At 34.0% G+C, this 22,881-nt stretch overlaps 1 protein-coding gene and 2 long non-coding RNA genes across 7 annotated transcripts in view; 2 read left to right on the plus strand and 1 right to left on the minus strand.

Moving 5' to 3' along the window:
- The window catches only part of LOC126729095 (uncharacterized), an 82,237-nt gene extending 75,917 nt beyond the window's left edge, over positions 1–6,320 (plus strand). The window contains exon 4 of the long non-coding RNA XR_007656500.1: positions 6,173–6,320. This is a non-coding gene — a long non-coding RNA (uncharacterized LOC126729095). The remainder of the gene's footprint in view (positions 1–6,172) is intronic.
- Positions 1–22,881, minus strand: part of LOC126728952 (L-type lectin-domain containing receptor kinase SIT2-like) — a 111,965-nt gene that overhangs the window by 81,802 nt on the left and 7,282 nt on the right. Inside the window, exons 1-2 of one of the 4 annotated variants that reach the window (XM_050434737.1) lie at positions 21,274–21,577; positions 8,576–8,647 (exon numbers count right to left, since the gene is read on the minus strand). In XM_050434737.1, the coding sequence (XP_050290694.1) occupies positions 8,576–8,647; positions 21,274–21,529 (328 nt within the window). In that variant the 5' untranslated portion in view covers positions 21,530–21,577. Of the gene's footprint in view, positions 1–7,132; positions 9,289–19,313; positions 21,578–22,881 lie in introns of those variants that run through there. The other 3 variants (XM_050434729.1, XM_050434726.1, XM_050434744.1) reach the window with 3 other exon arrangements.
- Positions 10,416–13,460, plus strand: LOC126729103 (uncharacterized). Of its 2 annotated transcripts, none has more exons than XR_007656508.1 (2): positions 10,416–10,831; positions 12,042–13,460. It is a non-coding gene; the product is annotated as an uncharacterized LOC126729103 (long non-coding RNA). The 2 variants fall into 2 exon arrangements; XR_007656504.1 differs by having other exon boundaries at positions 12,098–13,460.

The following is a 22,881-nucleotide window of genomic DNA, read 5'->3' on the forward strand; positions in this document are numbered from 1 at the left end:
TTCATTCTGATGTTTGGTGGCATTCCTTTGTCTCTAATATTGGTGGATCTTGATATTTTGTTGTCTTTGTTGATGATTACTCTCACTATAGTTGGATTTTTCATATGAAATATTGTTCTGAATTATTGCAAGTATATTCTAATTTTGCAAAAATTGTTGAAACTTAATTTTCCAAACATATCAAAAATGTTCGATCTGATAAAGCCCTTGAGTACACTCAATATGCTTTCCAAGCTGTTTTGCATTCCTATGGCATTATTCATTAACTAACTTGTCAAGATACCTCTCAGCAAAATAGTAGAGCCGAATGAAAACTTCGTCATATTTTTGACACTGTTCATACTCTCATTCTCTCTACCAAAGTTCCTACTGCTTTTTAGGACGAAGCTGCTCTTCATGCTATACATTCTATTAATCGCATTCCAAGTCCTGTTATCCAAAATTAAACTTCATATGAACGTCTTTTTGGGTCACCTCCAAATTATCACCTCCTTCGGCTCTACTTGTTTCGTTCTTCTTCAGCCACATAAGTATAACAAACTTGAGCCTCAGTCAAGGCTTTGTTGATTTCTTGGCTATGGCGAAACTCAAAAGGGGTATCGGTGTTATGAACCTATCTATCATCGTCTTTGTATCTCTCGCAATGTTTTCTTTTGGGAACATCGCTCCTTTGTCGAGCTCTCTCACTTCCATGCCTCCCTATTTTCCTTTTTTGTCTTAGATCTTTTTCCAAATGAGGCACATATTCTTTCTGTAGCTACTCCTAATCCTCCTAAGGCTGTTCCTGATTCTCCTATAGACTTCTCTATCCAACCACCAGATATCCTTGATCCCTTTCCTAGTTCACCCTTCAATGAACAAGTCGAAGATGAACAGGTCGAAGATGAGCTACCCAACCTTAAGCTTGGGTCCCCTGCTCCTGCTCCACCTGAAGATCTTTCACAAGACATTCCACCTCGTCACTCAACTCGGGTAAAATCCATTCCTGCACATTTACTTGACTATCATTGTTACATTGCCCTTGTTACACTGCACGAGCCTCACACCTATCGTGAGGCTTCCACTGACCCTTTATGGTAGATTGCAATGAAAGAGGAACTTGATGCATTATCTAAAAATCATACTTGGGATTTGGTGACTCTCCCCCTTAGGAAATCTGTGGTTGGTTGTATGTGGATCTACAAGATTAAAACTTGCTCTAATGGGTCCATTGAGCGCTACAAAGCTCGTCTTATTGCAAAATATTTTACACAGGAGTATAAGATTGATTGTGAAGAAACATTTACTCCAGTTGCTCATATCTCATCTATTTGTGCCCTCTTAGTTGTTGCTACTTCCAGTAAATGGGACTTTTTCAGATGGATGTCAAAAATGCATTCCTTAATGGTGATTTAAGTGAAGAAGTTTATATGCAATCTCCTCCTGGTCTTTCTATTGAATCAAACAAGGTTTGTCACCTTCAACGTGCAATTTATGGTCTTAAACAAGCTCCACAAGCTTGGTTTGCCAAATTCAACTCTACCATCTCTTGCTTGGGTTACATGGCCAGTCATTATGATTTTGCCTTATTTCTTTAATGCACTAACAAAGGCACTATTTTACTTCTCTTGTATGTGGATGATATGATCATAATTAGTGATGGTCTTAGTAGCATTCAAGAACTCAAGGATTTTCTTAGTCAGTAGTTTGAAATGAAAGATCTTGGACATCTCAGGTACTTCTTGTGTCTTGAAATCACTCATTCTATAGATGGACTTTATATTACTCAAGCCAAGTATGCCTTTGAACTCTTGTCTCGAGTTGGACTTACTGATAGCAAGACTGTTGAAACTTCAATTAAGCTTAATGTGCATCTAACTCCCTTAGGAGGGAAACCATTGTCTAATCCCTCTCTTTAAAGACGCTTGGTTAGCAGCCTAGTTTATCTCACTGTCACTCATCTAGATATTACCTATGTTGTTCACCAGGTGAGCCAGTATCTGTCTGCTCTAAGATCGACTCACTATACTATTGTTCTGCGCATTCTTCGATACCTAAATGGCCCTCTCTTCCATGGTCTTTTCTACTTTGCTGAGTCTCCTCTTGTTCTCCATGCATATTCTGATGCTGATTTGTTAGGAGATCCCACTGATCGTAGGTCCACCAGTGGTTACTGCTTTCTTCTTGGTTCTTCTTTGATTTCTTGGCAAAGCAAGAAACAAACTCATGTGACCCGCTCCAATACGGAAGCAGAATATCGTGCCCTTACTGGTACCACATCTGAGCTCCTTTGGCTACGATGGCTTCTCAAAGACTTAGGTGTATCCACATCCTCTACTACTCCTCTTTATTGTGACAACCAGAGTGTCATTTATATTGCTCACAATAATATCTTCCATGAACAGACTAAACACATTGAGATCGATTGTCATTTTATGCCATGGAGACTTTCATTGGAGAAAAAAAAAATTTAAATACTACTTAATCAACCCCCTTTCTATGCCATCGTGACTTTCACAAAGTAATTGAGTTTAAAAAAAATGAATTTGAGGTGGTGAACTAAACAATTTATATTATTTATATTTAATTTATTCAAATAAAAAAATAGAGAGAAAATATAAAGGAAAAAAAAAGTGTATGATGTGGTGGATGAGATAGCAAAATAGGAGGCCTAAAAAATTAATTATAAGGCTTTTGTTATTAGATATATCATAGATATAATTTGCCCAAACTCATAAACTTAAACTTTTTGGTTGAATGGCATCCATATATGTTATATTAAGACCTCAAATAGAATCTCCTAAGATATTATCTCTCAAACTTTTTTTTATGAATAACATTTCATTCAAAACTAGAAAGATAGAAAGTGCAGTTTTTCATAAACAATGAACACAAACATAAATAAGTAATAGAAGAAATATTCTTTTTTGAACAAAGTTTAGCTACGAACTTGGTTGTAGCTAATGACTATAACTTGTATTAAAAAAATTAATATGATTACATATTTTGAAAATGCAACCGTTAGATTACATATTCTTTATGTCCTTAACATGCATGTCAAATTTCGTATCTATCGAATATTATTTATTATTCGATTCATAAACTTATTTTCTATGCATAATTTTAGACTATAAAAATTTGAAATTTAAACATTTGATTGATGTCATATATAGTTATTGATATTTGATTTTTTGGAAATTTTGCAAGCATGAAGAATATAAGAAAAAAAATATAATCTAATGATGATTTTGTCAAAATTCACATCCAATGTTTTTGTCTGCAAAGTTTTTGTCTTATGCTACCTATATATATTTCTCTTAATCCAGACATGGTCAGTATGAGCAGTCGAGCAGGAAAAATGGTTGTTTAAATCCCTTCTTGAATTCATACACACAAAGGACGGAATGATATCTCTACTATTCCTTAGCACACCATTTTAGAAAAGTGTATAGGACCTAGGAATCGCTTGAAATGAACAAAAGAAAATTCTAGAAATTAAAATTTTCCATGTGAAAGATACTTGTGCGTACAAGATCTTGGGCAGGTTGCTTTTTCTTGCTATAGGCACCTGTGAGCAACTATTTGTTACTTCAATGGTTCAGATCAAACTCTTATTTCAATTTGATCTATTAGAAGCAGTCAAAACATATACTTCACAAGAAATTTATTTGGACAGTGGCATTTGGATATTAAGGATTTGATGCTCCTTCCAAAAAAAAAAAAACCAGCCAGTTGTGCCTTCATTGTGTTCAAAATCTCAAGGTAACACTGAAATAAGATATAGAAGACTACTAAAATTATACATACTATTCACGGACTTGTGTGAAGTGGGGTTTGTAGGATTTCTAATGCTGTTTCCTTTGTTATTGTCTTATGAAACAAGTTGCAATCTGAATTCATGGCCTTAATCGTAAGAACCTTAATAGTTCATGGAAATGTTGATCCTATTAATAATCTTTCTTTAGAATGCACTATGAGGAGAGTGTTCAGATCATTATCGGTACATTTATTACTGTTAACTGTTTATTATCTTGAAGATTGCAAGTATTTGAATTTCAATTAACTTAGCTATCTTAGTGTATAAGGTTTATTCTTGTTGAATTTTAAGGGGGGAGGAAAAAACAAAAACCAAAAATTTTGAAATCAAAATTGACGGTGATTAGATTGATAATTATGGTTTAATTAAATTTCAGTATTCAGACTAGATTTGATTTTTTTTTTTTTTTTTTTTTTTTTTTTTTTTCCTTCGGATTCTTTTGAATGGTTGTTATTTGTGGATTAATGTACAACTGTACAAGTAGAGCCGATTGTTGAGCAAATTGATATGCTTGATGGTATCACTGGAAAACTTTGATTTGGATGCAACTAAGAGTTCTGTCAGGTATTGTTAGGTACTTGTTATCTTTCTTAGTGTTATGACATTCAAGACTATCATGAGATTCATTAAATTTTTATTAGAGCGATGCATGTATTGTTTGTTAAAAATGTTCTCAAGGGGATGAAAGCATGTTGCTCTGCCCAGCTGACATGAAATAAACGTTGCTTCTGCATTCACATATCTACAATTCTATATTAAGTTGTATTACTTTCTTCTTGATATTTAGTAGGTCAATAATTGATGAAGGCCTGTAGAGATATTTAAGATTACAAACATTGAAGGATGATCAATTGTATGATTTATTATTCCATCTTAAATTTTTAGTTTATTTTTTATTTATTTGGACTTGATATAAAATTTGACACAGTACCCTTTTTAGTTTACTAATTCTTAATTTAGTTTTCACACAAAAACAATTTCTATATGTATTAGTATAATCATGCTTACTTCTTTTTTATAGAGCTTGCCTGTAATTGTACATGGCTTTCTTATATATTCAAGAAGCTCACAATTTGGGATTTGTTTTAGACAAGTAAAACTATGAATATTAATTTGCTTCCACTTTACATGCAGAACTTTCTGTTTTGATTAAAATGTCATTTTTTTTAAATTTGTAATCTGTATGCATTAACATGTCGTATTGAATATTTTCACTTTATTGTTGTTCAAGGAAAATCAACAAATCTGGAGGCTCTATGATGCATATTTCTCTCCACCATTGCTAAATTTTGTGTGTCAAGTAATGTGGTGTTGCTTTGTATTGAGAAGGAAGATGGGAGCTTTTCTCCTCTGACTTTTATTCCAGTCAAATCTCTCTCTCTCTCTCTCTCTCTTTTATTTTTTGGTTATATTGTATTTTTATCTTGATGATCAGGGTCTTCAACAAAAACTTGGCCAAAAAAAAAGCCAATTAGAAATATATCCAGAAGTTTGGAGATGGTAAGCAACATGTAAAAGGTTTTGGAGAACTAGAGAAGCTCTGCTACAAAGTAGTTTTATAGACACTCCATAGTGGTGCTGGTAAGTGAATAAAAAAATTTAACATATGCCTACAAGAAAAATAAAATAAAATCCATGCTATTGTGTTGGGCAGGAAGCAAAGGTAACCACTGAATTTTAAAGGTGGTTGGAGATGAGAAGTTAAATGGAAATGTTACCTAGACGGCATGGCTTAACAATTCCTATTGAGTAAACTGTTTGTAAATGTATGTAATCATGCTTTATTGTTATAACTATAATCAACTATGCAATGGTCTAATGTTTTTGGTGTATGAGACAAGTTTTATATGATATATCAATGACATGTTCTCCATGACTATATTTTGGTTATTTATTCTTTTGCTTATGTTGGTGTTTAATTCTACTTTTGTTTTTTTGGTTTCTCTCATGCTTCTTTTATTTGATCATTGTTGTTTGGTTGCTTGGAAAAAGATCAAAAAATAAAATTCTTGTGTGTGTGGCTAACCATTACAAGTGACAGGACATATTAAAGAGTGGAGTATCATCCCTCATTCAGGGGAAAATGGCTATTTACCCTTAATGTTTGAACTATGTAGCCAAATAGCCTCTTTTTCAAACTATGTAGCAAAATAACCATGTTTTAGAACTCAATATTGCTAATGTCGAGTTTTGCCTAGAACTCGACGTTATCAATGTCGAGTTCTATGCATATTTTAAGTGGAACTCTACACAAATTTCAAAAAAATCTAAGTGGCAAAATACGTATATAACTTGACATTGCTAATGTCCAGGCAAAACTCGACATCAACAATATTTAGTTCCAAAATAATGGTATTTTACTACAAAGTTTGAAAGGTACTGTTTGGCTACATTCCAAAATTAAGGCTAAATAGCCATTTTTCCCCTCATTTCCCTAATTCCTATAAAATGTATGCTCATATATGGATTGGAGAATAATTACTAGTAGTGTATTTGGGATGATGCAATACATTTTATTAATAAATGTTATTTAGGACTAGAAAATTTCCCTTTCTTACCTTTGATTCCCTGAGAGAGTGATTATTTTGACTTCGACAATTGAGAAATTGTTTCATCAAGTGCATATATATCATACATTCATGCAAAACTGTTCCGCACATTTTTGTAGGTTAGTGACTAGTTAATTTAAAAATAGATGATTTTTATATTCATGGATGATGCCTTCTTAAAGGATAGCAATCGCTGGCTATGGCCTTTTAGTAAGCTGAAATTTAATGAGACGCCTAATCTAGTTTCTGCAATTCCCTACGTAAATATTGATCTATAGAACTTTTTACATCGGAATCAATCTTATTTTAGTACCGGTTAGAGGATAAGTAGGCTACTAACTAAATGAAGTTTCTATATTAAGCCAAACAAACTGTATACATCATATTCTTCAAAATTTACACTTTTCTCTTCTCTCCACCCCCAAGCAATCAGTTGGCTTTCTATTTGCCACCAGTTGATTTGGTCCCAACCTTAATCCATGGTCTATATGACCCATAGCATGAAACAAACTTATTCAGCGACCATTTATGAGGATTGAATCAGTGCTAGACAAGGAAGAAGCAGAACCCTTGCCAGATGATGAAGGAAGCGGCAATAAGAAATCATGCTCTTCATTACCGTTAAGTGTACCAAAACAAGTACTTCCATCTGGTAATTCTGGTAGATTGGCATTGCCATCCAAAAATTGCATCACTTGCCTCATGTTAGGCCTAGCTGTTGGCACTGAGTGTGAGCAAAGCAGGCCTAATTTCAAAACCAATTCCATTTCCTCCCCCACATAATTACCTTCCAATCTAGGATCACTAGCATCAAGGATAGCTCCTCTTCTCCAGCACTCAAACACCCAATCAACCAAAATTATGTCTTCGGTTAGTCCTTGTTGCCCTACAGGCCGCCTTCCACATGCCACCTCAAGCATGAAAGCCCCAAAAGAAAACACATCAGTGCAAGTGGTTGCCCTTCTTGTTCTAATAATCTCTGGAGCCAAATAACCTACAGTTCCAACCACATGGGTGGTTTGGGGATTCGTACCATGGTCATATAATCTGGCAAGGCCAAAATCCCCTAGCCTTCCATTCCATTCAGCATCTAATAGAACATTACTTGCTTTTACATCTCTGTGTAGAACAACCTGTTCCCATTCTTCATGGAGGTAAAGAAGGCCAGATGCTACACCTTTGATGATTCGAAATCGTTGAAACCAGCTAAGGTTTGGTTTTTCATTGCTATATAAGAACTTGTCAAGGCTTCCGTTGGACATATAATCATAGACCAAGAGGAGTTCTCCTCTTCGCCGGCAATATCCCAGGAGCTGGACCAAGTTCCTGTGCCTCAGTCTTCCCATGCTAATAATCTCAGCTACAAATTCCTTCATCCCTTGTTTGGAATTATGGGAGACTCTCTTGACTGCAATTTGTACATTGGAAGAAGGAAGTATTCCTCTATAAACCTTTCCAAAACCTCCTGCTCCAAGAAGCTCGTTGTCTGAGAAACCCTTGGTTGCTTTGTAGAGATTCTTATAGATGAACCGGTGAGGACCATACTCCCTTTCCCAATCTTCACGTATTTCTTCATATTTCCTCCTTCTTATAATGTAAGCAGCTCCAGTGATTGTTATCAGCAAAAGCATCACTGCTATGAGAAAAACCATGATCATTAGTCTGGGTATCTCTTTTGCTTTCCTTTGTCGAGGAAGTGAAGGAAGCTTCGAAACATCAAGGCTTTGTGCTTGTCCACTTTTATTAAAGCTCCATCCTAGAACGTAGTGGTTACTTGGAATAAGTGTACCAGTTGCTGCAGAGAAACCAACATACATAGATTCCAAGAGATATTGAGACAGATCAATGGACTTTGACATGAGAGGCTGGTTTGGTTTTGGGATTCCGTTCGGGGCTAGTGTTACACTCAGTAACTTTTCTGCCTCATCATAGTCTATCCAAAGTTGCGTTGGATTCCCACTTGTGAGCTCCAAGCTTATATTTTTCCCTTCTTTATTGGAAAAATACATTGCAGAAGCTGAATCAGTTGAGTTCAGGCTATTCACATCGATTCCCACATGATTTCTATCAATATCTCCAAATTCTGGATTCAGAGCAGTGTCAAGCTCGATGGCCAAAATGTGGTTTGAAGTAAGGCCTTCATTTGAAGAATTGAAGAGTCCTAGATACTGATTTCCTGCAACGTTGGTGAAGTTACTTGATGGACTGATGGTGAAGGCCATACCGTGACCTCCAACATTTGGCACTTGTGGAACAATGGCGAATACAAAGTTTGTAGAAAATGAGAGAGATGGACTTAAACCTGAGGAAGTTGTGTTGAATTTTAAAGGAAATTGGAAGAAAGCGTGACCAACTTGCGGGTATGAATTGTTTACGGTATTGGTTAGCAGCAGTAGGCCATTGCTGGTAATTTTAGCAGATCCATCAAGATGCAGCTTGGCTTGAAGGAAGCCATTGTAGATGAATTGGTTTTCATTTTGAGCAAAGGCCAGGGGAATATTGGAAACATAGAAAATTATCTGGAAATGAAGTGATACAAGGATTGTAGCCATTGGGAAAAGTTGAAAAAGGCCCATTTTTCTGAAGAGAGGGGTTTTGGCTTGATTAAGAGTCACTTGACTCAGAGATATATGTCTTCTTCTTTGCCCAAGTTTAACAACAATATCTGTGTTATTATAGTTATGGGATAACAGAATAATTGACTCACAAAGAAAATGGTGTGTCTAGTCAAGTAGGAACTGTGATTGGAAAAGAAGCTCTAGTGTGAACTTAAGAAAAATGCAATCCTGGTCATCCATGTTTTTTTTAAAGTATGATGAAAAAATGTTTCTTGGTGCGTACACAAGGGAATCTTGTTAGTCCGCCTCCTTCTCTATTTCTATCAGCTAGTATGAATTCTATATATTGCGTCAATTGGACAATTAATGTTAGGTAGAAATCTCATCTATCAATCAGCAACAAACTTTGACCCAGCAGCTAGGAGCAATCATGTTAGCTGCCACTATTGACTCTAAGCATTGAATAAGTTTAGTGCAACATATTGTGGTACAACAATTGTCACAACTCACCCATGTGACGAGTTATGGTTGGTGGAGAGGTATCATCACCTTTTCACTAATTACAACTCGTCACATGGGTGAGTTGTGGTATTTGTTGTGCCACAATGTGTGGCACTAGACTTATTCCTAAGCAACATCTAACCTTCCGTATACTACAAACAAAATCTGTCTAATTCATTTAACCAAATGTCATTTTAGTAATATACCCTTCAAAACCCTAGGCGTATAAACTTATTTTCTTTCCTAGTTGCATTCTCCCACGTCCCATTGCTGCCTCACACTCTCAAACCTCAATCTCACCTCACCTCACCTCCCTATTTGTTTGTTTGTTTTTTTTTATAGCCCAGATCAACTTGATTAATACAAAAAATTGTATTTTTTTTTTCTCTTTCATAAAATTTGATAAATGAGTTGATACAACTAACCCCTTTAATAAACGGATCGTTTTATGGTGGAGGAATTGTAATTTATTTAGTAAATGTGTCATGTTCGTCCCTTATAATTGAATACTCATAAGTCGACATACCACAAACCCAACATGCAGGGACAGACATAAGATTTCAAGCTAGGGAGGGCCGGAGATAAGCGGAAAAAAAAAAAATCAAAAATCAAAAAAATTCAAATACACAAAAATCATTGTTTCTTAATATATTAAGATGCAATCATCTACCAACAAAAACAAAAGACACAAAACAATATTATTTTTTAATACACAGAATACTATTGATTTTTTACATTTTTTTTTTTTTTTAATTTACATGTGCTAGGTTGATGATTCATGATTTTGGAGGGAGCCTAAACTACAAAGTAAGGGGGGCTCAAGTATAGTTTTTTTTTTTTTAATTTTTTTTACTGAAAATTAAACTATTAAAAAAAAACTTTCGAGTCCACGAGGGACCCGAGTCCCCACTTGGATCCGACCCTGTCAACATGTGGACATGAATTGCCACCTTTACTAAGTTACTATATACTTTGCTATTTACATGCTTTTTGAAAATGGCCGGACTTATTTATATCCTGTATTGCTGTCATTTTCAAAACAGTGAAGTATTTCTCATTTTTATCATAATCATTGCTCTATTTTACATCTTAGTTGTTGTTGTCTGCACTCCCGATTTCTTGCAGTAAAGTAGAAATTTTAGTACTGTATTTGGATTTGGATGACATGAATTTGGATTTGGATTTGAGGGGGTCCAAATCTAAATCCTTTGTTTAGATAACTTAAAAGAATTGGATTTGGATTTGGCCCAAATACATCTTGGATTTCAGGGTCCAAATCCATGGATTTGAAATACCCTCAAAAACCCAGGAATTTAGAAATCTCTCACTCTCACGCACACTGTTTCTCTCTGGGCTCTCCGTGTCTCTCTTCCTAGCCGTAACTCACAAACTCTTCTTCCCCCTCTCTCTCGGCAAGGCAACTATAGGTTTGTTCTCTCAACTCTTATCTTCCTCTTTAACCTCTCTAATTCTCTCTTTCTACTAAATCTAAATTCAAAAGGGATGTGGGTTTTTCCGGTGGGTTTTATTTGATTTATTTGTGGGTTTGCTTGGGTTTAATTTGATTGTTTGTGGGTTTTGTTTGATTTGTTTGTGCATCTTGTTTCATGGTATTTTCAATGATATGTTTTGGGTTTGTTTTTATTTTCTATTTTTATTTTCATTTGTGGGTTTGTAATGCAAATTATGTGTTTGATGAAATGCTTCAATATGAGTTGTGAAGTAATAAGTGAGAGAATATTCATTTGAACCAATGATATTGTGATGATGGAAAGTGAGGACTACTGTCATAGTGAATGCTTATACATCCCATAAATTTTTTTCATTCCATTTGTTGCTTTAGCTTCAAAACTTGTATCATCATTTGTCCATCACTTGTTAAATATTCCCTTTATAGCTATCGGTGCTTATTGCCAATTCTTTCGTACCTCATCAGTTTTATGTCTTCTTTCTCTATATACCACCAGATTATCATCATGTTACCAAGTTGCCTATGTTGCTGACTGTGTACATTGTACCTGCCTGTCAAAGACTTGATCATTAGTAATGTTTCCCTTGTAGAATACATTTTTTCCTTCATGCATGTACCACTTTGACTCCTGTGTAACCACAATATCCACAAGATTACTCAGCATAATATATATTCAGAGTAGAAACTTGAGCCTGGTCTTAAATATTGAGATTAATCAGATTTGACTTGGCTTGCCAAAAGTCCAGTCTTGATCTCAATTGCTCTCTTTCAAATTTGATTTTCCTAAATAGGCTTATGGTATCCGTCAACATTGAATTCCTTTTCTAAGCTGCCTTCTGGGTTAGGAACATAATTTTGCTACCTTCTCATTTTATGCTGGTAATTAGAATTCAAAGGTAACCTTAAATATGAAGGTTGCACATGTACAATCTACTTGAAAGTATAAAATCTCTTTGAACCTTTGGAACAGAATTTTGCTACCTTCTCATTTGAGTTTTTTGTACTTGTTAAAATCTTTTCACAAATGCATTTCTAATAGTTCAAGAATGAGCTGGGTCTAATTTATTTAATAGCTTTGAGGTGTATTTCTTTTGTCTATTTTGGACGTATTGATTGATGGTAATAGATTAAAGATTAATACTGACAATTGTAATTGGGGCTACCAGCCAACTTGTCTGTGTGACCAATGAACTCTAGCTAAAATCACACTTCCTTGTTATAGTCTTGTGGTGGAGTAGTGGATGATAGAGATGGATTATAAGATTACCATTTAGAGCAGAAAAGGTAATTAAAGAAGTTGATGAGGCTGAGTGCAGCTAACAACCAATAAAAAAGATCAAGCCTATCCTTGTTGAAGTCATTTTCACTAAGCCATCCACCACTTGAAGAACTTGAGGTAATTTTGTTCACTAGAGAAACAAGGAGTGAGCTTAAATGGAAGTGGGAATGTGGAGGTTCCCCCAACATTTGTGCTTTAAAGTCCACCCCTTGTCATCTTTCAATGAGTCTTCCCTATACAATCAAGGTGGGGCTTATTGTGAAATGAATGAGCAAGAGCCAGAGACTGTGAGACTGCAAGGTAATAATGATGGTTCTTCCCCTTCTAATTCCAATGCTGGGAATTCTGTGCATGAGAGTTGCTTTCCCTTCTTGATGGCTGATGGGGAAAACTTGTGGGAAAATTATGCTTTGAAACCAGTAAGTAAAAAAAAAAAAAAAGCACGTAGAGTTTGTTAAGTTGTTCTAATTATCTGGATTTGGGAAGAAACTTTGAAGGGTGGGAAAAGGTACCTAGTTGAATTGTTAAGAGGTAAGAGGTTTGAAAATGCCTCTGGTACAATGGACTTACATTGTGTAAGAGCTAGCTGATTGAAGATTTATGTATATTAGGACTTAGAAGCTGCACTTTTAAGAATAAAATAATGGGTTTGTGTTTATCTTAGAAAGCACAGACGCAGCTGGGAGGGTGCCACACCCAAGTCCGACGCGGCCCGATGCGGTTGCCCATGCATCGGTGCCGCATTTGAGTTTTTTTTTTTTTTTTTTTTTTTTTTTTTTTTTTTTTTTCTTATTGCGTAAAGTAACAGTACAAAAGCTCCAACATGAAAAAGGTAGAGGGGTATCAAATTGTAAATTTTTTTTTTTTGGGGAGAAAATATAAGTTTCTAAGTGATTTTTAATAAAAACAAATTATTAAATAATTAGAGATATCGTATTTAAATTCCCACCTCAGAGGCATAGTAATGTGTTTCTTGCCTTCTTCTTTCTTTGTTTTGTGAATTAAGGCATAGTAATGTGTTTTTTAAGAATATTTTAATAGTAAAAATATATAGAAAATATAAATAAAAATATTTTTAATAATTTTTTAATCGCCGAGTCCCGCCGCACCCGCATCCTACTTTTTCAAAAATTGTCAAGTCCCGCACCCGCCCCCACACTCGAGTCCCGAAACGTACCCATGCTTCATAGGTTTTATCAGTGTAATGGGGAATGGAGGAAGCAATTAATATTTTGCTCAAATTATTGGGTTATGGTCTCAATGTTCTGTAAGTTTTCCATTTTGTGATAAATTTCCCTTCTGTGCATGCAATTGGTACTATCATATTGTAGTTCATTTATTAATTCCTTCTTATATTTTTCCCTTCCATACTTTATTTTCTATTCTTCAATAATCTTTGGACCCCTAGAGAAGCATTGGGTGTGTATGTGTGAGAGAGAATAATTTACTTATCAGATTATACATTACTTGTAGATTTCAAAATTCATATTTGATGCACCATCCGTGCATGAACAAAATGTAAGTACTTTTTCTTCTGATATTTGGTAATAAACTCATTGTCCAATTGTGTCCTTGTGGACAATTATTTCTTCCATCACTACTAATGACAATATTGGAATACATTTACCCGGATCAAGAGCAATGTACTTATGTACCTAGTCATTTTGTTCAGAGTCAACAAGGAAGAAATATGCAGTGATTTATTCCAACTTTCAAGAAAGTAAAATGACAAGTAGCCACTTGATATTGACTTTGTTTGTCCTAATAATCTTTGAAAGTAAATTTGTAGCAGCTACGAAAATATTAAATATAGCAGAATTTCGGAGTTCAAGGAACAAGATTCCCAAAAAATCGAGGGTGTTCCCTTCTTTTACTTTGCATGGATTGAAGCTGACCAAGCTGTCACTGGGCTGCTTACCTTTAGTTGTGTTAATTATTTATTATTCATATTTGTAGTTGCAATTGCATTGATTTGTTTGGTGTGATTTCATGGATTTTCTTTGATAACCTTTTTTTTTAGTTATAGATTCTTATTGTTTGTATTTTGAAAAATTAACAAAGACAAAAATGACCAATGATGGAAGAGATATATCCATTCAACGAAAATGTAAAAGAGAGGAGATTGAAGTAAATGAGGAAGGGGTGATGAGATTTTTGCCTTTGCTAGTGGAGTTTTTTGTTATGCTTGTTGGAATATGTTTGCATAGGAAGTACTTTGTGACAAAACCATTAATAAGTGAAATTGAAGAGTAATTTTTTAGTTTGAGATTTTGAATTTTATTAAAAAATCTGTCATTTGGGTTTTTTCTCTAGTTGATATAAAAATTTTAGTTGTCAATAATTGGCAAAATATTTTTTTAGTTGTTTATGACTAAAGATATTTAGTTATTATCTTGTCGATTGAATTATTAATATTACCTCATGTATTTATTAAAAATATTACTAAAATTAAAATGTAGAAGGATTAAGAAAAATATTAATTAAAAAAATATATTTTATTGATCTTAAATCAAAATCCAAATCCAAATCCAAATCCAAATTTAGATATCCAAACAATGGAATTTCAAATTCTTCTTTGTTTAAAAAGACCCAAACAAGGAATTTAAAATCAAAATATTTCAAATCAAGGCATTTTAAATCAGTGGATTTCAAATCCAAATCCAAATGTTGTCATCCAAATACAACCATAGTAAAGTAGAAATTTTAGTACTATATTTGCAAATTTCTCATTTCCAATAGGTTTATTAGTTTTGTTATGACTTATGAACTTAGCACAAGTACCCATTGTGCACCCTTGGTGCGGTGATCACTCTATAAGTATAAATGCTTACAGGGCGTGGGGGCAAGAGCTGGGGTTCAAGTCTCCAAAAGGGAGTTTCACACACATATACATTTAAATTAGGTTAGAGTAGAAATTCTATCTAAAAAAAAAAAAGAACTTAGCACATGCGTGCATATGCATTCCACGGGTAAAAATAAACATAAACTCAGAGAGAGAGAGAGAGGGAGACCATTCTTCTAAGTCTCAAGGATGCTTAAATACCTAAGAGCAATGATCCTTCAAGGTGTGCCATTGTAATGAATACGTTTAGAGAATATGCAAGTTTAGAGGCTGGGTTCCTATTAAATAAAGCTTTTTTCTTAAAAATAAATAAATAAAAAGAAAGAAAAATTTTTAAGATACTATTCATCAACTCCTTTCTATGCCTTTATTAGTGTATCACGCAAATCAAATTTAGTATCATGCAAATCACATTTAGACTTTAGTATCTTCTCCAAAATAAAATAAAATAAAAAACATTTAGACTTTAGTACATGTTAGTATCCTTTATTGACTATCTTTTATATCTCAAAAAAAAAAAAAAAAAAAAAAAAAATCCTTTATTAACTAAACTTAAGAAACATTGTTTCTCCAAAAAAAAAAGAAACATTAATTGTTGTTGATTTTAGTCCAATTAAAGAATTCTCTTAAGTATATTTTAGTTCCTATTTATCTCCTATTTATGGTCCACAATAAAATAAAATTAAGTAGAGAAAAAATGTAATCACTACAAGCTTTCTATTGCGGATGTAAGCCATTTGGCAATACCACGTAAATGTATGTTTTGCTCTCCTTCTAAAACTATAACTTTTTATTATTTTTGTTTTATTTTAACATGGTACCAAATTCACTTTTTTGTGTTCTTCACTAGATTTCAAGCATTTCACCGCCAACCATCACTCGATTTAGGTGTTAACCACATTTGATCATCATTGTCAAGACATTCTTTTTCTTAGAATAGAGAATTTTTCTACACTATTTTTTTTCACATAAATTTCAATTTTGTGCTCTATTTTCCTACTTGAGGCTCCAAAGTCTCACAACTTGGCCCATCACTCATTCTTTTTGCACTCAAACTATGTGAAATTCTTCAACTCAGCCACAAGCTTTGTCACAATGTAATCTTCTGCCAATATTCTTTAAGCCACCAATGTAGTCATCCTTCGGCCATAGCAACCACTCTTTGGTCACTAGTGCAGTCGTTCTTAGGCTCTTGCAGTTCTCTTCTAGCATTCATCCATCGTCGTTTATTTGTTGCCATCGCCAACATTTTGCATAATTTATTCTACATTGTGCCTGGCCCATTCTACATTCAATATGGTCAATCGTGGTCATTTTTAGGGCATCTTCACAAGCTTGCATTTCAAACTCAAGTCATCATTATGCTTCTACCTTGAGTTTGAGGGGGATGTAGTGTATCATGCATATCACATTTAGCACATGTTAATATCCTTGATTGACTAAAAATCAAGAAAGATTAATTATCCTTGATTTTAATCCAATCAAGAGATTCTCCCAAGGACACTTTAGCTCCTATATATACCTTTCTTAGGGTTCACTGTAAAACACAATTTAGAATAGTAATAATAGCCATCAAGGAATTTTTAATGTGAATGTATGTCATCAAGCCAAATCACATAAACCCTTGCTTTCACTCTCTCCTTCTCTCTATAAAACTTTTTTTTTCTTTTTATTTTAATGGCCCTTACATGATGCAACTTATTATAACCATACAAACATTTTTTTGTGGAAGCAAATAATAATTTTCATCAAAGTGGTCGATACTATACCGATACCGGCCAGTATGTACTAAACTGGTACATATACCGATATCAAAACACCAACGTTTCGTACCAATTTAAATACCGGCCATACCGGCTGATTTCGAGCATTACCGACCAATACAAGAAATAAAAAAGTTTTTTTTTTTTTTATAAGTTTTGTAATTTTTGAATTTTTGTAAGGGCAGAATGGTAACTTATTTGCATTAACTTATTAGTATTATTTATTTTCTTAGCATGCACTGAATAATTAAGCTTTCTATTTTTTATATTGTATTTTTTTTTTTAAATTGATGTTAAAGTCTAAAACAATGAATAATTTTTATGAATTGAGATAATATTTTATGATAAATTTTTATATTTATTATAATATATATATAAAATAATGGTAAACCCGAAACAGTACACCGGTATTGACTAGTACCAAAATATATCATTCCATTGGTCAAACTGGTACAGCCTCCGGTACAAGATTAACTCCCTTGATTTTCATACATAGTGATTATTGGCTGTAGGTTGTCAGTATTCTAAAAGTTTTGGATGAACCACCCAATTTAACAAAAAATAAAAAATAAAATAAACGTAGAATATTGAATTAGTTTCTGCAATTTGATGAGCCATCCAATCTAGTTTCTGCAATATACAACATAAATATTGATCTATAAACTATAAAGCTTGTAACAACGAAATTAATCTTATTGTTATACTAAGCTTTAGTAGACTACTACCTACCTAATATCAGTTTCAATATTAAGAGAAAGAAACAATATAAATCAAATTCGTCACAAGTTCCTTTTTTTCCCCCCCTCTTCTCTACACAACCCAAGCAGCAATCTCTAAGCTTTTTGTCTGTCACTGGTTAATTTGATCATTACGTGTAATGGCACAATAAATTTTACAATATTTTTTACACATGTTAAGATGACTGATAATGATTGATCTATAATAAAAGTGATGTCAACAGTGATTTCAATGAAAGTGATGTTGCACCAATCACAATTTACATACTCAACAAGTTGTTAAAAAAAATTGTGAAATTTGTTGTGTGTATAATATTGATGTAATTTGAGCCCAAGCATTGATCCATGATCTAATCTACCCATAGTATGAAATGTAAGTAATTCAACTACCACTTTTGAGGATTGAATCAATGGTAGGAAGGAAGGCGTAGAACCCTTGCCAAATGCTGAAAGAATTGGCAATAAGATCTCAGATGCTTCAACACTTGTAAAGTTACAAAAACAAGGATTGCCATTGTGGTAATTCCAGCATATCAGCATTGCTATCCATAAAACTGCATCGCTTGTCTCATGCTAGGCCTAGCTGCTGGCATTTTTCTAGTCCAATTCCCTTTCCTCCACCACATAGTTGCCTTCCAATCTAGGATCACTAGCATCAAGTATAACTCCTTTTCTGTGTACCTCTCTCTCCCATTTAATACATGTTTTATCAACCCAAAAAAAAAAAAAAATTTTGTTTCTCAAAAAAAAGAGTTAATTACTATTTTTCTTTTTTATGTTTTCCTTTCTTATGGTTTTTTTGTTTATTTTTTCTTACAACTCTACTTCGGGTTGATTAGTTTTAATGTTTTTGATAGTTCTTCTTTAGGTTGATGCATTTTGCTATTATGTTTCTTAATTCCTCATCACAAATCCTCTCTCTCCCTCTTATAACTTTAGTTTGATTTTAGTTTGGGTTAATATTTACTTATTTTGAATTTGGGGATTTGAGATCGAAATAATAAATTTGAAGCTTAGAAATTTTAGTTGTGTGGAAGAAAATCAAGGAAAACATAACTGAGTATGATTCAAGTTAGAAATATATGACATATGTAAAATATATTTGGTGTGTGTGTGTATGTATAAAAAAACCAAAAACACCCAAAATATGCAAATAAAGAGTAACTAAGATAAAAATAGTTTTCTCATAAAAAAAAAAAAAAGAAGATAAAAATAGTTGAATAAGAGATTTGGGGTTCAATCCCCACCTATACTAAAACCAATTGATATCTTAATCTGATGATAAAAAATACAATCATCATAAATAGAAACCATAGATTAAAACTCTATTTAAAAAATTAAAAATTTTAAGATTTAAAAAAAAATTAAAAAGATAAAAGTAGTTAATAGAAAGAAACATCTATAAAGAAATACCTAAAGAGCATGTTGCATTTGTAGAGAGAGAGAGAGAGAGAGAGAGAGAGAGAGAGAATGATAAATAGGGGGAACTCATAAGAGAAAAATATTAGGTGCTATAATACCTCTTTGACTAAATGAGTTTACTTTTTCAAAATGGCAAATCTTAATAAACAAATTATATAAAAAAAAAATAAAAATAAAAACACATATTCCCACGCAAGATGGGTCTGTGACTACATAATTTAAAACTAAACATTTGATTGATTTATGGATGATGCCTTCTTAAATACTAAATAAATATGGTTCTGTAAGTATTGATCTATAAAGCTTGCAACAACTAAATTGATCTTATTGTGGCACTACTTAGAGCTTAAGTTAGACTACTAACATTTATCAAAAAAAAAAGAAAGAAAGAAGACTACCATAACAGTTTCTACACTAAGCGAAAGCAACTATATACATCACATTCTTCAATAGTTTCTATTTTCTATTCTCACCACACCAAGCAATCGGCGTTTTGTATTTGTCACTTGCTGATTTGGTCCCAAGCATTGATCCATGATCTATTCAACCCATAGCACAATATACTACTAATTCAACGACCACTTCTGAGGATTGAATCAATGCTAGAACAGGAAGGGGCAGAAGCTATGCTAAAAGATGAGGGAAATGACAACAAGAAATCAGACGCTTCATTACTTGTAGATGTACCAAAACAAGCTTTGTCATTTGGTAGTTCCAGCAGCTTAGCATTGCCATCCAAAAACTGCACCACTTGCCTCATGCTAGGCCTAGCTTCTGGCACTAAGTGTGAGCAAAACAGGCCTAGTTTCAAAACCAATTCCATTTCCTCCACCACATAATTACCTTCCAATCTAGGATCACTAGCATCAAGGATGGCTCCTTTTCCCCAGCACAGAAAGACGTAATCAACCAAAACCTCTTCAGGCAGTCCTTGTAGCTCTATAGGCCTCCTTCCACAAGCCACCTCAAGCATGAAAGCCCCAAAAGAAAACACATCAGTGCAAGTGGTTGCCCTTCCTGTTCTAGTAAGCTCTGGAGCCAAATAACCCACTGTCCCAACCACATGGGTGGTTTGAGGATTGGTACCGTGGTCGTATAATCTGGCAAGGCCAAAATCTCCTAGCCTTCCATTTAATTCAGCATCTAATAGAACATTACTTGCTTTTACATCTCTGTGTAGAACAATCTGTTCCCACTCTTCATGGAGGTAGAGAAGACCAGAAGCTACTCCTTTCAGGATCCGAAACCGTTGAATCCAGTTAAGGTTTGGCTTTTCATTGCTATATAAGAACTTGTCAAGGCTTCCGTTGGGCATATAATCATAGACCAAGAGGAGTTCTCCTCTTCGCCGGCAATATCCCAGGAGCTGGACCAAGTTTCTGTGCCTCAGCCTTCCCATGCTAATAATCTCAGCCACAAATTCTTTCATCCCTTGTTTGGAATCATGGGAGACTTTCTTGACTGCAATTTGTGTATTGGAAGAAGGAAGTATTCCTCTATAAACCTTTCCAAAACCTCCTGCTCCAAGAAGCTCTTTGTCTGAGAAACCTTTGGTTGCCTTGTAGAGATTCTTATAGGTGAATCTGTGAGGACCGTACTCCCTTTCCCAATCTTCACGTATTTCTTCATATTTCCTCCTTCTTATAATGTAAGCAGCTCCAGTGATTGTTATCAGCACAAGCGTCACTGCTATGAGAAAAACCATGATCATTAGTCTGGGTATCTCTTTTGCTTTCCTTTGTCGAGGAAGTGAAGGAAGCTTCGAAACATCAAGGCTTTGTGCTTGTCCACTTTTATTAAAGCTCCATCCTAGAACGTAGTGGTTACTTGGAATAAGTGTACCAGTTGCTGCAGAGAAACCAACATACATAGATTCCAAGAGATATTGAGACAGATCAATGGACTTTGACATGAGAGGCCGGTTTGGTTTTGGGATTCCGTTCGGGGCTAGTGTTACACTCAGTAACTTTTCTGCCTCATCATAGTCTATCCAAAGTTGCGTTGGATTCCCACTTGTGAGCTCCAAGCTTATATTTTTCCCTTCTTTATTGGAAAAATACATTGCAGAAGCTGAATCAGTTGAGTTCAGGCTATTCACATCGATTCCCACATGATTTCTATCAATATCTCCAAATTCTGGATTCAGAGCAGTGTCAAGCTCGATGGCCAAAATGTGATTTGAAGTAAGGCCTTCATTTGAAGAATTGAAGAGTCCTAGATACTGATTTCCTGCAACGTTGGTGAAGTTACTTGATGGACTGATGGTGAAGGCCATGCCGTGACCTCCAACATTTGGCACTTGTGGAACAATGGCGAATACAAAGTCTGTAGAAAATGAGAGAGATGGACTTAGACCTGAGGAAGTTGTGTTGAATTTTAAAGGAAATTGGAAGAAAGCGTGACCAACTTGCGGGGATGAAATGTTTACGGTATTGGTTAGCAGCAGTAGGCCATTGCTGGTAATTTTAGCAGATCCATCAAGATGCAGCTTGGCTCCAAGGAAGCCACTGTAGATGAATTGGTTTTCATTTTGAGCAAAGGCCATGTGAATATTGGAAACGTACAGAATTACAAGAATTGTAACCATTGGTAAAAGTGAGAAAAGCCTCATTTTTGTGTAGAGAGTGCTTTTTGCTTGTTTGATACTATAGGATTTTTATAGAAACTAGTCGCAGACCCGCGCGTTGCGCGTGATAATTTTTTGATTTATTATTATTATTATTATTATTATTATTATTTATGATTGTGTTATTATTTTGAATAATTTTCAATGTATTACTACTTAAGCCCTCTCAATAGTTGGGCTCCGATATTGAATTTTAAATTCAAATAATTTTGAATAATTTTCAATGTATTACTACTTAAGTCCTACCAACCATCATTTAACCGTCATTATAGCAAAAAATCATTTCAAATAACTGGTGGATAATATGAACACCCTACCAAAAGAGAATATAAAAATTATTTTAGCACAAAAAAAGATAATATAATCTCAATTTTATAATAGTCATTTCATTAATTGAGAGTTGGACATACTTTACGAAACAATCTAGTTGTTGAACTTGAAATTCAACAGATAATCCGTAATCAACTGATAGAAAATATGAACAACCTACACAACCAAATGAAAATATAAAAAATATTTTAGCATAGCCTTTTCATTTTATAGCTGTTGAACTTGCAATTTAATAGATATTCCATAATCAACTGGTAGAAAATATGAACAACCTACACAACCAAATAAAAATATAAAGAATATTTTAGCAAAGCCTTTTCATTTTATTTATAATTAAAAGTTAGAAATACTTGAAAAAACAATCCAATGTCAAAACATGTAAATTAATAGGTAACTTGTGAGCAACTGGTAAGTAAAATAGTAATCAAAACGGTGACAGGTGTCCACATCATTGAACACCAAGACCCTTTTTTTTTTTTTTCTTTTTTTAATCTTTTGATAAATGAACACAAACACTCACATGCAAATACACACTCAAACACTAAAAAAATATATAATATTTTATGTCATCTATCTATAGTGTCTTCCTACTTGGTAAGTAAGTTCACACAAGTATCATGAAGACCATTTTTCTAAGACTATTTGGAGATTCCTGTCTTTATGCAGTTCCGTTAAAAATTAAAATATCACAAGGTAAGACCAACCCAAAAACTTAAACTATAATAGTTTTTTAGACCAACCTCATTCTTTTTAATCTCCCTCCTTTTTTGCTTTTAATCTACCTTTGTTTTTACTCTTTCACTTTGTGTTAAAACCTTCCACTACCAAGCATGTGAATTTCTGTCAAAAATTCATTAAATAACTTATTGTTCCACAATTGATTTTCCAACTGCTATAATTGCAATTAACACCTTCCTTTTGAATGAGATCAATAGACAAAAGACCCAAAACAATAGCAGTTTTATTTTTTTGTACTTCGAAATGTATTATGTATACAACCATGTTTT

The sequence above is a fragment of the Quercus robur genome, chromosome 1, assembly GCF_932294415.1.
Source record: "Quercus robur chromosome 1, dhQueRobu3.1, whole genome shotgun sequence".
Taxonomy (NCBI): domain Eukaryota; kingdom Viridiplantae; phylum Streptophyta; class Magnoliopsida; order Fagales; family Fagaceae; genus Quercus; species Quercus robur.